This window comes from Hyperolius riggenbachi, chromosome 5, assembly GCF_040937935.1.
Source record: "Hyperolius riggenbachi isolate aHypRig1 chromosome 5, aHypRig1.pri, whole genome shotgun sequence".
In the NCBI taxonomy this organism is placed as follows: domain Eukaryota; kingdom Metazoa; phylum Chordata; class Amphibia; order Anura; family Hyperoliidae; genus Hyperolius; species Hyperolius riggenbachi.
Window position 1 is genome coordinate 282,521,639 of NC_090650.1, and position 13,493 is coordinate 282,535,131.

Genomic DNA, 13,493 nt, shown 5'->3' on the forward strand with positions numbered 1-13,493 from the left:
TGGGTGAGTGCAAGAAATGCTGGGTGCTGGGTGGGAGAGGGAAATGCGGGGAGGGAGAGAGAAATGTTGGGTGCTGGATGGGAAGAGGAAACACCGGGTGGAAGAAGTGCTGGGTGGGATAAATGCTGAGTGCTGGTTGGTAGGGAGAAATGCTGGGTGCTGGGTTTAAGAAACGCTGGGTGGGAGAAACACTGGGTGCTGGTGGGTGGTAAACACTGGATGCTGTGGGGTGGGTGGAAGGAAAAATGGGTGCTGGAGAGGGAGAAACACTACATCAATGCTGCCCAGTGCGATGTCTCTCTCTGGTTCTGGCTCCAGCCTCCCCCAGTGCCACAGGCAGCTATTATTACTGCAGGCACGTGAAGGATGGAGGCGGGGCTGACCAGGGGAGTGCACGCTGTCTGGGTGAGGGACAGCCAAGCAGAGCAAGGCAAGCCAGGCATGTGAGGGATGGAGGCGGGGCCAGCCTGGTGTTACAGTCCATGACAGAAAAGAGCAGCTATATGACCAGCTCTTAATCTTGTCAATTTGTCACCCCTCTCAGTTTGGGCCCATTTCCACTAGAATGTTGCATTCTGCATCAGTTTTTCTGGATCCAGATTTCTGGATGACAGGCTATCAGTCATTGTATGGGAAACTGATGCATGATGTAGAAATTCGTTTAGTGGAAACAGGCTCATAGGCACGCATTGGAGTAAGGTTTTTCCGCATCCAAAATCTGCGTGTAGTGGAAACAGGCCCTTAGTCACCCCCCATCATAGGTACACCGCTGATTATTTCCAATTTGTAATGTTCTGCTCTCACCTTAAAGCTGGATTATAGTCTATGCATTCGTGAGCTCTCTCAGATCCAAAAGCAACACAGCAAACAAAATGCAAGCACACTGTACATTTTTATATGCATTCACATGTTCACATGTGCATTATAAGTGTGCATGAGCCATTCGGAGGCGGCCTGGTGATGCGCTGATCCACCTTTTGCGCAATTTTCAATTTTACTTGGTGGCGCACCCAGGCTATGCATATGCATATGCATAGGTTAGGATTTAGTTAGTGTTAGATCCCCTCCCATATGAGGATGACTTCTCTGCAGCGGGAGGGACGAGTACTTAACAAGTTGCATGCAAGCTCTTTCAGGAAACCAACATCCTCCAGTGGTAGACAGGTAATGTGTATGCTAGGTGTGTATTTTACCCCACAAGTGGGGCTTGCACTCTCTTGCGGGTAGGTACTTATCTGTTTTTAAGTAGCACTGCTCATTTCCTTCATTTTTGGTCAGCTGCTCCCACTTAACAGCCTTGCTTTTGGTGTATATGCAGAGCTTCTGTTTGGGTTTAAGGTGCGTTTGCAGTTTCTGGGGGGGCTCAGCGCACCTCTGATAGGAGGCCATTTGGAGGCGGCCTGGTGATGCGCTGATCCACCTTTTGTGCAATTTCCAACAATCAGCACTGTGTACTACTCTGCATGTGGGGAAGGGTGGAGACTGACATGAATGATGATGAGAAGATGCATTCACAAGGAGTGGGGTCAAGAGGTCTCTGTGACAAACGGAAAGCTTGTGCTGCTATTGAATGACATTCAGAATCTATATTATACCAACCAGTGGTGCTCAGCAGAGCTCGAATATTCGAGTAGCTCGAATATTCGAGCTCTTTCTCAGCTATTCGAGCTCGGTATTCGAGCTCCGAATAGCTAGAGCTATTCGAATGGGGCATTCGAGTACACTCGAATAGCCCATTCACTATTCGAGCTATTCGAGCAAAACGGCGCTATTCGAGCTCGGTACCGAGCTCGAATAGCGTCATAGCCCAGATTGATGTCCTTAGAGCCAATCAGAGGGCTCCCAGGCCCTCTGACGGCAGCCAATCACAGAGGGGGACCCTGGCCAGCCCCTACCCTATAAATAGCGGCCGCCATGTTAGGTTTCTCCGTGCTTGCCTGAGACTTGTACAGAGAGAGAGTTGCTCCTTTGTGCTTTGGCTTAGCAAGAGCTCTATTGTGGTCATTTACCTAGCGTTTTTGCTCACATACACCTCCTATATACACCTATATTGTTGTTAGTTAGATAGACATTGTATTTTAGTTAGTAGCTTTTGTGTTACATAGACAGAGACACAGCTGCTGCAGGCTTACACAGCTTTAGGCCTCAGGGCCTGCCTGTGTGGGCAGCTGTTCTCTCCTGTCCTCTGTTAGTATATTTCTCTCATCTATACCAGTATTTCTGCTGCTGTCCTTTACTACTGATTGATTCTGTATTTAGTATTGTAGTTAGGCTAGCCTAGGACACTCACTGTCACTGTTCATAGGCTAAGGCTAAGGCTACTAGCTCCTGCGTGTGTGCACTCACAGTCTTGTACACACACACTCTATTTCCTTCTGATTAGTGATTGATTATTGTAATTAGTTAGTTACTTACTGTTACTACTTGTTACTCTTACTGTACTAGGAGTCTAGGACACTCAGTCACTGTTCATCGGCTACTAGCTCCTGCGTGTGTGCACTCAGTGTCTGATTACACACTACACACACTCTATTTCCTTCTGATTACTGATTGATTATTGTAATTAGTTAGTTACTTACTGTTACTACTTGTTACTCTTACTGTACTAGGAGTCTAGGACACTCAGTCACTGTTCATAGGCTACTAGCTCCTGCGTGTGTGCACTCACTGTCTGAGTACACACTACACACACTCTATTTCCTTCTGATTAGTGATTGATTATTGTAATTAGTTAGTTACTTACTGTTACTACTTGTTACTCTTACTGTACTAGGAGTCTAGGACACTCAGTCACTGTTCATAGGCTACTAGCTCCTGCGTGTGTGCACTCACTGTCTGAGTACACACTACACACACTCTATTTCCTTCTGATTACTGATTGATTATTGTAATTAGTTAGTTACTTACTGTTACTACTTGTTACTCTTACTGTACTAGGAGTCTAGGACACTCAGTCACTGTTCATAGGCTACTAGCTCCTGCGTGTGTGCACTCACTGTCTGAGTACACACTACACACACTCTATTTCCTTCTGATTACTGATTGATTATTGTAATTAGTTAGTTACTTACTGTTACTACTTGTTACTCTTACTGTACTAGGAGTCTAGGACACTCAGTCACTGTTCATAGGCTACTAGCTCCTGCGTGTGTGCACTCACTGTCTGAGTACACACTACACACACTCTATTTCCTTCTGATTACTGATTGATTATTGTAATTAGTTAGTTACTTACTGTTACTACTTGTTACTCTTACTGTACTAGGAGTCTAGGACACTCAGTCACTGTTCATAGGCTACTAGCTCCTGCGTGTGTGCACTCACTGTCTGTGTACACACACTACACACACTCTATTTCCTTCTGATTACTGATTGATTATTGTAATTAGTTAGTTGTACTTCCTGACTGTTACTACTTACTTACTGTACTAGGGACACTCACTCAGTCACCTCACCCACCAACCCACTCCATTAAAGTACCCCACTTTTCACCCGCCCTTTTAAAAAACTTTTGTCTTTACGCCCAAAACATCGAAGATGTCTGGAAGTGGCAGCCAGCGCGGTTTGGGCAAGGGGAAGGGCAGCAAGGGAATCAGGAGGAGAGGGAGCAGCATTGTGGCAGGCCGCGGCCGCGCCACCATGCACAGTTCCGCAGCAGCAGCAGCAGCGTCAGTGGCTAACATTCCTCCCATAGCCACTGGCCGTGGACGCCTTGGGCGCCGCCCAGCAGGAGCATCTGCAACTCACGCTGCAGAGACACAGCAGCAGCAGCGTGTAGCACCTGCTCCGATTTTCCTCCAGCCGGGTCGGAAACGTCCCATTGAGGAAAAGCATGCAGACACTGTGGTGCAACTCATGACGGAGGATGAGCAGCCCGCCATCAGCTCTGCATCCGAGGCCTCCACCCTCACCACCACCACCACCACCCCTGTTCGCAGCAGCCGCCCAGCAGGGTCTGGGGAGGAGGCCAGTTCACCGTCACTCGCCGACCTGTCATTCAGCAGTCTTTTGACCCCAGGCATCATGAGTAAATTGTCTGCTGTTGTTGGCGATCTTGAGGAGGAGATGCTGATGGGCACTTTGGGGGATGAGGGATTGGACAGCAAGACTGTGGCGACAGTCAAGCAGCCCATCCATGCATCAGGAGAGGAGTTTGGGGGGTCATCATCCCAGCAGGACATGTTTCAGGAGGGGGAGGATGATGATGACCCGGTGACAGACAGAGACTGGGTGCCACCACCTCCAGGGGATGTCGTCCTCAGCAGCTCTGAGGAGGAGGAGGAGGATGCGCTTGTGGGCCTTGCAAGGAGGCGCATCATTGCAAGCATTGGCAGCAGTAGGCAGGTCCCACAGCCAGCTGGTGTCTCAGGCTCAGCAGCAGCAGCAGCAGCATCTGCCAGTACCACCACCAGCCGCACCCAAGCCCCCCCCCCAACCACCACAGGGAGACAGGCAGCAGCACTTCCATGCCGTAGGGGGATGTTTCTGTCACCAATCTGGCGATATTTCACCATGCCCACTGTGTACAGCAAGTACGCCACTTGCAACCACTGTCAGCGGAAGTTGAGCAGAGGTGCAGACCCCTTAAAGTTCAGCACCAGCTCGCTCATCAACCACCTTGCTGCGAAACATTTCCACCAGCATGAGGAGTTCCAGAGGCTGAAGGCATCTGGTGCTGGCAGTGGCACCACACCCATCACTGCACAGCCTTCAGCAGCAGCAGCAGCAGCAACAGCAGCCACCCGCCCTCCTGCTCCTCCAGCAGCACCAGCAGGAGTGCGGAAACGCACTGCTCCTCCCCCCTCTGCAACTCCTGCCGCCGACACTGAGGCCTGTTCTGGCAGCCAGTCCTCAGTGGCCTCCTCCGCTGTGTCTGCTGATTCCCGTGCCAGCAAAAGGCCACGCCAGAGCCTTTTGAGCGAGTCCTTCCAGGGGGTGGTTAGGGCTCTGCCTCCCAGCAGCCGTCGCGTGCGGCAGCTGAACGGCTTGCTGGCACGGGCCATGTGCTCCCAACTCCTGCCATACACGCTCGTGCAGGAGGGGAGCGACATTCGTGCGCTGCTTGCTTGCGCAGCCCCAGACTGGCAGCTCCCCAGCAGACACTTTTTCTCCCGCAAGGCCATTCCTGCACTGCACCGCTTTGTGATGGCCAATGTGGAGAGAGGGCTGGAGCACGCGGTTGGTGAAAGGGTCCACGTCACCATGGACTCCTGGAGCAGCCGCTTCGGGACAGGCCGCTACCTGTCCTTCACTGTCCACTGGGTCAGCTTGGTGGAAGGGGGTGAGGATGGGAGAGCAGCAGCGGGCACAGCAGCAGCAGCAACACAGTGGGTGGTGCCACCCCGCAGGGTCAGGGGAACTGCAGCAGGTTCCTCCGATCCTCTGCCATCCTCCGGCACACCTGGCCAAACCCCCCGCCTCAGCAGCAGCGTGAAGGCCCGCCACTGCCAAGCGCTGCTGCACTTGGTCAGCCTTGGGAAGACCAAGCTGACGGCAACCCATGTGTTGGCCAAACTCCAGGAGCAGGAGAGGATTTGGCTGACCCCCAGAGGCCTCAGAGTCGGAAAGGTGGTGGCCGACAATGGGGCCAATTTGGTTGCCGCAATAGACAGGGGAAACCTGACCCACATCCCCTGTCTTGCCCATGTGCTGAACCTGGTGGTGCAAAAGTTCTTGCGCACCTACCAGGGGATGGGCGAACTGCTGGAAACGGCAAGGAACGTTGTGCGTCACTTCCGGCGCTCGGCTGCAGCCTGTGCGAGCCTGGAAGACGTGCAAAAGGAGCTGGATCTGCCACGCCATCGGCTGATCCTTGACGTTCCGACTCGCTGGAACTCCACCCTGGCGATGTTGGAGCGTCTGGTTGAACAGAAGCACGCTGTCAACCAGTACCTTGCCCTGGCCACTGTTTCCGCCGCTCAGAGAAGGGACAAGACCAGCAACATCCCGTCCATCGTCCCCGATGATGACTGGAGGCACATGCAGCAGGTGTGCTTAGTGCTGGCTCCCTTTCTGCAGGCCACTAACATGGTGAGCAGGGACCATGCTATGGTCTGCGAGTGGGTGCCCCTGGTTTGTCTGCTGAACAGGGCCCTCGATGCTTTGCTGGAACAGGGAGCGGCAGCCTTGGACCAGCAGGAGCGGCAAGCAGCTGCACAGTCCACCTCTGAGGGGGAGGAGGAGGAGGACTTGGTGGAGGTCCCTGACCTTGCTGCTGATGAGGGGGAGCAGCACAGTGCAGCTGAGTTGGTGCGGGGGTGGAGAGAGGATGAGGCTGACGAGGCAGAGGAGGAGGATGAGGACAGCAGCACTGCCGTCGATGTGCCAGCAGACGTGGCCCGCCTCTTCCCAATGGCAGCGCACATGCTGACGTGCCTGCGCAGGGACCCCAGGGTGATCCAGATGAAGCAGAGGGAGGACATCTGGATCAGCATGATGTTGGACCCACGCCTCAAGGGGAAGTTGAGCCAGTTCCTGCCGCCTGCAGGAGGAGACCCAGCGCAACAAATAAGGAGCTTGCAGCAGGCCCTTGTTGAGCGCTTGGAGGAAGCCTTCCCCCAGCCTTCCACCCCCACTGTCCAGCAGCCAGCACAGAGGCAGCAGCAGGTGCCTGCATCCAGCAGCAGCAAGCGCCCCACAGACCTGCTGTCTCTCAGCCACGAGCTCTACAGGACTGTAGAGGCTCCGGCAGCAGTGACTAGAGAGGAGGTGCATGCAGCAGCATCCTCCTCCGGTCACAGCCAGCGCCTGACCCGCATGGTGGCTGACTACATGGGGTCCTACAGCGGGCTTGACAGCGATGCCCCTGTTGATCCCATGGAGTATTGGGTCAAGCGCCTGGAGATCTGGAGCGAGCTGGCGCAGTACGCCCTGGAAGTGCTGTCCTGCCCCCCTTCCAGCGTGCTGTCCGAGCGCTGCTTCAGTGCAGCTGGTGGCGTGGTCACCGAGAAACGCTCACGTCTGTCTCACAAGTCTGTGGACAGACTGACGTTTCTCAAGATGAACCAGGCGTGGGTGGAAGGCGAGTTCCTGGCCCCTGTTGTCGGCGAGAGGGGGACATGAACTGGCTAAGAACCATCGTTAATGTGCCTTACCACCCTTTACCACCTCCTGGCTCCTGCTCACTAAGCCAGCCTGGTTCACTTTGACTATTACGTCGCCTGCAGCCACACATTTTACACCTACAGTGGGCTGCTGTGTGCTGCTGCTGCTGTCTGTCTGTCTTTCCCACCGCCAGGGTACACAGATTTACCTTCTGCTGCCACTCTGCCACCAGCTATTACGTCAAAAAATAGCTATATATCTGTGTAATTGGTTGTAAAACCAAAACTAAAAACCATTACAAAAAAAGGTTTAATTTTTCTGAGGTGCCCGGGTTGAAAACTGTGTTGTCCCAGTTGTGTATTGGACACAATGTGGGCTGCACGACCGCTGTCTGGGACCTCCTGTTGTGTTTATTTACGGCCTGGTATCACCGCTAGGTACCAGGGCTATTATGTCACGCTGTCTACCTGCTGCCACACTCACACTACTCCTCCATTACTCCTGCTGCTGCTGTCTGTCTGTGTTTCCCACTGCCAGGGTACACAGAATTACCTTCTGCTGCCACACTGCCACCAGCTATTACGTCAAACAATAGCTGCTCACATAATTACTCCTCCATTCCTCCTCCTGCTGCTGCTGCTGTCTGTCTGTGTTTCCCACCGCCAGGGTACACAGATTTACCTTCTGCTGCCACTCTGCCACCAGCTATTACGTCAAAAAATAGCTATATATCTGTGTAATTGGTTGTAAAACCAAAACTACAAAACCATTACAAAAAAAGGTTTAATTTTTCTGAGGTGCCCGGGTTGAAAACTGTGTTGTCCCAGTTGTGTATTGGACACAATGTGGGCTGCACGACCGCTGTCTGGGACCTCCTGTTGTGTTCATTTACGGCCTGGTATCACCGCTAGGTACCAGGGCTATTATGTCACGCTGTCTACCTGCTGCCACACTCACACTACTCCTCCATTACTCCTGCTGCTGCTGTCTGTCTGTGTTTCCCACCGCCAGGGTACACAGATTTACCTTCTGCTGCCACTCTGCCACCAGCTATTACGTCAAAAAATAGCTATATATCTGTGTAATTGGTTGTAAAACCAAAACTACAAAACCATTACAAAAAAAGGTTTAATTTTTCTGAGGTGCCCGGGTTGAAAACTGTGTTGTCCCAGTTGTGTATTGGACACAATGTGGGCTGCACGACCGCTGTCTGGGACCTCCTGTTGTGTTTATTTACGGCCTGGTATCACCGCTAGGTACCAGGGCTATTATGTCACGCTGTCTACCTGCTGCCACACTCACACTACTCCTCCATTACTCCTGCTGCTGCTGTCTGTCTGTGTTTCCCACTGCCAGGGTACACAGAATTACCTTCTGCTGCCACACTGCCACCAGCTATTACGTCAAACAATAGCTGCTCACATAATTACTCCTCCATTCCTCCTCCTGCTGCTGCTGCTGTCTGTCTGTGTTTCCCACCGCCAGGGTACACAGATTTACCTTCTGCTGCCACTCTGCCACCAGCTATTACGTCAAAAAATAGCTATATATCTGTGTAATTGGTTGTAAAACCAAAACTACAAAACCATTACAAAAAAAGGTTTAATTTTTCTGAGGTGCCCGGGTTGAAAACTGTGTTGTCCCAGTTGTGTATTGGACACAATGTGGGCTGCACGACCGCTGTCTGGGACCTCCTGTTGTGTTTATTTACAGCCCTGGTATCACCGCTAGGTACCAGGGCTATTATGTCACGCTGCCTGCCTCATTGACTGCATGCTGCCACACACTCATCCTCCTCCTCCTGCTGCTGAATTTACCTCCTGCTGTCTGTGTGTTTCCACTGCCAGGGAGCACATACAATGGCGCTTCCAACATGCGTGTGCCACCAGCTATTTGTTGTTACGCTCAAAAATAGCTGCATTTCTTAAAAAAAAAAAAATGAAAAGAGAAATAAGTGAAGAAGAAGAAGACGATATAGGAGAAGATGAAGAAGAAGAAGATGAAGAAGAAGATGAAGAAGAAGAAGAAGAAGAAGAAGATGAAGAAGATGAAGAAGATGAAGAAGATGAAGATGAAGAAGATGAAGAAGATGAAGAAGATGAAGAAGAAGAAGATGAAGAAGATGAAGAAGAAGATGAAGAAGATGAAGATGAAGAAGATGAAGAAGAAGAAGAAGATGAAGAAGAAGAAGAAGAAGAAGATGAAGAAGAAGAAGAAGAAGAAGAAGATGAAGATGAAGAAGAAGATGAAGAAGAAGATGAAGAAGAAGAAGAAGATGAAGAAGAAGATGAAGAAGATGAAGATGAAGATGAAGAAGATGAAGATGAAGATGAAGATGAAGAAGATGAAGATGAAGAAGATGAAGAAGAAGATGAAGAAGATGAAGAAGATGAAGAAGAAGATGAAGAAGATGAAGAAGATGAAGAAGATGAAGAAGAAGAAGATGAAGAAGAAGAAGAAGAAGAAGAAGACAATATAGAAGAAGAAGAAAAAGATATAGAAGAAGAAGAAGAAGATATAGAAGATAAAGAAGAAGAAGAAGAAGTATATACAGTACTGAACAAAATTCTGGACACAACTTCTCTTTTCACCTTTTTTTTTTTAAAGGAACATCCCCACATAATCACTTGCTGTTGTTACTTGGAAAAAAATATGTTTCTTGCATCATTCACCCTCAAAACAAGTGTTGGGAAGCTATTTAAGGCCAATTCGAATAGTCAGCTCGAATAATGAGCTCGAATACCGACTCGAATAGTGAGCTCGAAGTCCGAGGTCGAATCGAATAGTAAAATTTATTCGACTCGAATATTCGACTGACCTCGAATAATTTACTATTCGAATTCGACCAAACTCGAATTTTAAAAAGGGGTATTTGAGCACCACTGATACCAACAAGTATCCCCTTCAGAACATGCAGCCCTGGCCAAGTTTCTGATAAGTGCCTTCATGTGCTTAGTGGTAGGATTCCCCTGATGGGGCCCCAGAATTCCCCTGGGCCCTTACACCCCTCCCCCTACTGATGGTCTGTCTGTGGCCCTGATTGCAGTTACAAAAACATGTCTGCTAATCTTAATTTCAACATTTAATATGAAAAAGAAGTGTAAATATGAGTGTCCAATGATGCTGTGAGTTTACATGAGGATGACTTCAGCAGATATCAGAGAAGGTTTGTTTGAGGACATCAGAACATGATCTCTAACTCCACAAAGTAGGCATGTCCAACACCAGGCTTGCTGTCCTTAAAAGCCCTAAGCCCTGCAAAAAAAAAAAAAAAAAAAAAGTGGCAATCTATATTACAAGTACATTGTTAAAGATTGCTGTCTCTATAAGTGGCTATCCTAAACCTAAGCAATCCTGCTGCTGGTTAGACTATTCTGTTTACAATAATGATGACAAACACATTTGAGAAGTAAGATATTTCTTGCTTGATGACCAAACTTTGCACTAAGTCCTCACAATACTTTGATTTACACTTTTGGTACTAATTGCAGAACTGTCTCCAATCGTCTTAAGTAACATTACTAACAACATCAACCAGTACTGTTTAAATGCAATTTTAAAAACAAACACGTAATATCTGGGCAGTTGACTTTTGTCCCCAGCATAACAATCATGATTATCCACACAAAACAGCTCTTTAATCTTTAGCATTTCAGTATATTTACAACCTGATTTGTATAGTAGAATATCACATTCTGAAATTTGTGCAGAAAAGCACTCATGCACACCTGCTGTAGAACACAAAATACAAGGTAAATGTATGTGGTAAACAGATCATCAGTGCAGTTAGATATTTCAGCAGTCACTTGCTGTTGCTATTGTTGTCATCAAAGACACTGCATCTACTTTTACCATGATAACAGCTCCTGATCCAAGCAGAAAAAGAGAGACTGACTTGATAGATCATTACTTTGCAATAGTTGTGGCACAGCATAACCTTAGTAGTGATGAGATAAACCTCTTTTTTTTGTACCAAGTCAAATCTGAATTATCCATCTTTCCTACTATATGTTAAAATAAAATAAACTAAAACCATGGTTTCTCTAGCCAGCGCGTTGCACTGAATCTTCAATGCATTGATTATGTATCTACCGAGACCATTTACTTCCACTGTAATGTGCTAGTTTCTGCTCTGATGTGAGCCATATGGCAATGACGCAAGAAATCCAGCTGAACAATATAACTTCGTATAAGGCTCATTGGACTTTAACCTTCACAGCAGCATTTCTGTTTTAGCTAAACCTGCCTTCTTTTCAGGGACAGCAACAAGTGTTTAATGGGAGGAGATAGCTGGTAACCATAAATAGAGCCGAGTGCTGAAGTGGAAGAGAAGGTTCAGCTCCAGCCTGCGCTCTATCCTTTCAGCGGTCAGCACATTCAGCACCATGGACAGCGGCTTTCTCAAGCTGGATGCTGCCGAGTTCTTAGATATCTGGCAACGCTTTGACTCTGATGGTAAGTGTGCAGACTTCATGCCACAATGAGTTTAGCTCTGTAAACCAGAACGTGACGTGAGATCCTGTGCAGACAAAAAATAGTCTGAAAAAATGTGAAAAAGTAACCAAAGCTTTTTACTTTATTTAGCTATGTAAATAACATAGGATGTGTAACATTGATGGTATGATTTTTACATAAATTTTGATCATTTAAGTCACCTTAAACTTTAAATGTGCACACAACACATAAACTCTCTCTCTCTCTTTCTCTCTAGTTTAGTTTTAATTTTCCAGTAACCCTCAACCAAGAGTGCTTATTATATAGTTAAACATGCATTTTCCATTTCCTAGGAAACAGAATTGAATTTACCCTGTGAATGTTTTTTAATCATTGGAAATAACTGTAGCTTTTATAACCTAATATTGCTTGCATGGCCTCACCCAGCAAATCAAGGTTCTGTTGTACTTCACAAGTGCATGCAGGACTTTGCTAATGCAATACAGTGATACAGACATTTCTACTGATCTGTGGTGACCCATAGCAACTAAGTAGGGCTATCTTCCATCTTTCATGATGGGTGTTGATAGTCACTGAACTTTGCCTATTTGTCATTATCTTAACAAAGGAGGTATAATTTACGTTGTAAGCAGCACATAGGAAACTGAAGACATTGTGAAAGAACAGACACATAATTATTTGCTTATATGTGGTAGCTTACATAAACATTAACATGCATTTGTAATCTATTCTCTTTGTATGTAGACAACGGTTACATTGAGGGTAAAGAGCTTGATGCTTTCTTCTGTCATCTCCTAAAGAAACTGGGCACAGTAAGTGAATATTTAACTTGTGTAATCAGAATGTTATTTTTTTCATTGTATAAGAACCACATATTTTGTTATATTACACCCACTAGCATGCTGCATTTCCCGAGTGTCATATGAAAAGCAGCATTGTTTGGAAAGTTGCATACATTTTGTAACTGTAAAGCTTTTGCAGGCATCTTCAGTTCCTACAGTAATATATAAAGCACACGATAGCTTATGATATGGATATATGGATAACATGCTTGATTTCTAAGAACCTAGATTACCATATTTATAACTCATGTTAATGAGTATAGTTTGAATAGTGAAATATGTTATTCGGTTACCATTGTGATTTCTTCTGTTTGACTTATGTTGATGTTAATACTAAAGCTAGTAACAGCTCTTGAAATACAACAATATAAGGAAGATACGAGCAGGAATTGTAGTAAAGTTACACATAATACTTTACATACTTACAATAGGAAAAACAAACAGGAAAAACAACCTTATTTAGAAGTGCATCAGGTTATTTTGTACTAATGCCCTTTATGGAATCGACATTTCTTGAGATTGTTGAATTTGAATGGTGAGCTAAAGGCAAGTTGCGCAATAGTCATGACTGTCTTCGGTGAATTATATACAGGGGTAATACAGTAGTGATGTTGCATGATGGTCAAATTCATTGTATCTCATTTGTATTACTTTTCAGTCTTTAGAAATCCCGTCTTGGTTGCAGATGAAGTTTGATTGTATGGACATCACAAATTCAAGCTACAGCCACTTTATGGTTCATTATATGATGTAATTATATCTTTAAGCTGTTTCTCAACTCATATATATTAAACTCACATAAAGGCAGTAGACAGTAGAGATGGCCCGAACGGTTCGCCGGCGAACGGTTCCAGGCGAACTTCCGGTGGTTCGCGTTCGCAAGCGAAGGCAAACTTTCCCGGAAGTTCGATTCGCCCCCATAGTGCACCATTAGGGTCAACTTTGACCCTCTACATCACAGTCAGGAGGCCCATTGTAGCCAACCAGGCTACATTATCTCCTGGAGCCACTCCCCCCCCCCTTATATAAGGCAGGCTCCGCCGGCCATTACACTTACTCGTGTGCCTGCTATAGTGAGAGTAGGGCAAGCTGCTGCAGACTGTTTCTCCTAGGGAAAGATTAGTTAGGCTCTTGGCTTGTTAACTTGCTCCT

The 13,493-nt window shown here is 47.3% G+C and overlaps 1 protein-coding gene across 3 annotated transcripts in view; it reads left to right on the forward strand.

Annotated features, from left to right (window-relative positions):
* SCGN (secretagogin, EF-hand calcium binding protein) overlaps positions 1 to 13,493 on the forward strand; it is a 116,407-nt gene that overhangs the window by 10,694 nt on the left and 92,220 nt on the right. For all 3 annotated transcript variants that reach the window (XM_068234659.1, XM_068234658.1, XM_068234657.1), the window contains exons 2-3: positions 11,302 to 11,499; positions 12,244 to 12,311. In XM_068234659.1, the coding sequence (XP_068090760.1) occupies positions 11,430 to 11,499; positions 12,244 to 12,311 (138 nt within the window). In that variant the 5' untranslated portion in view covers positions 11,302 to 11,429. The remainder of the gene's footprint in view (positions 1 to 11,301; positions 11,500 to 12,243; positions 12,312 to 13,493) is intronic.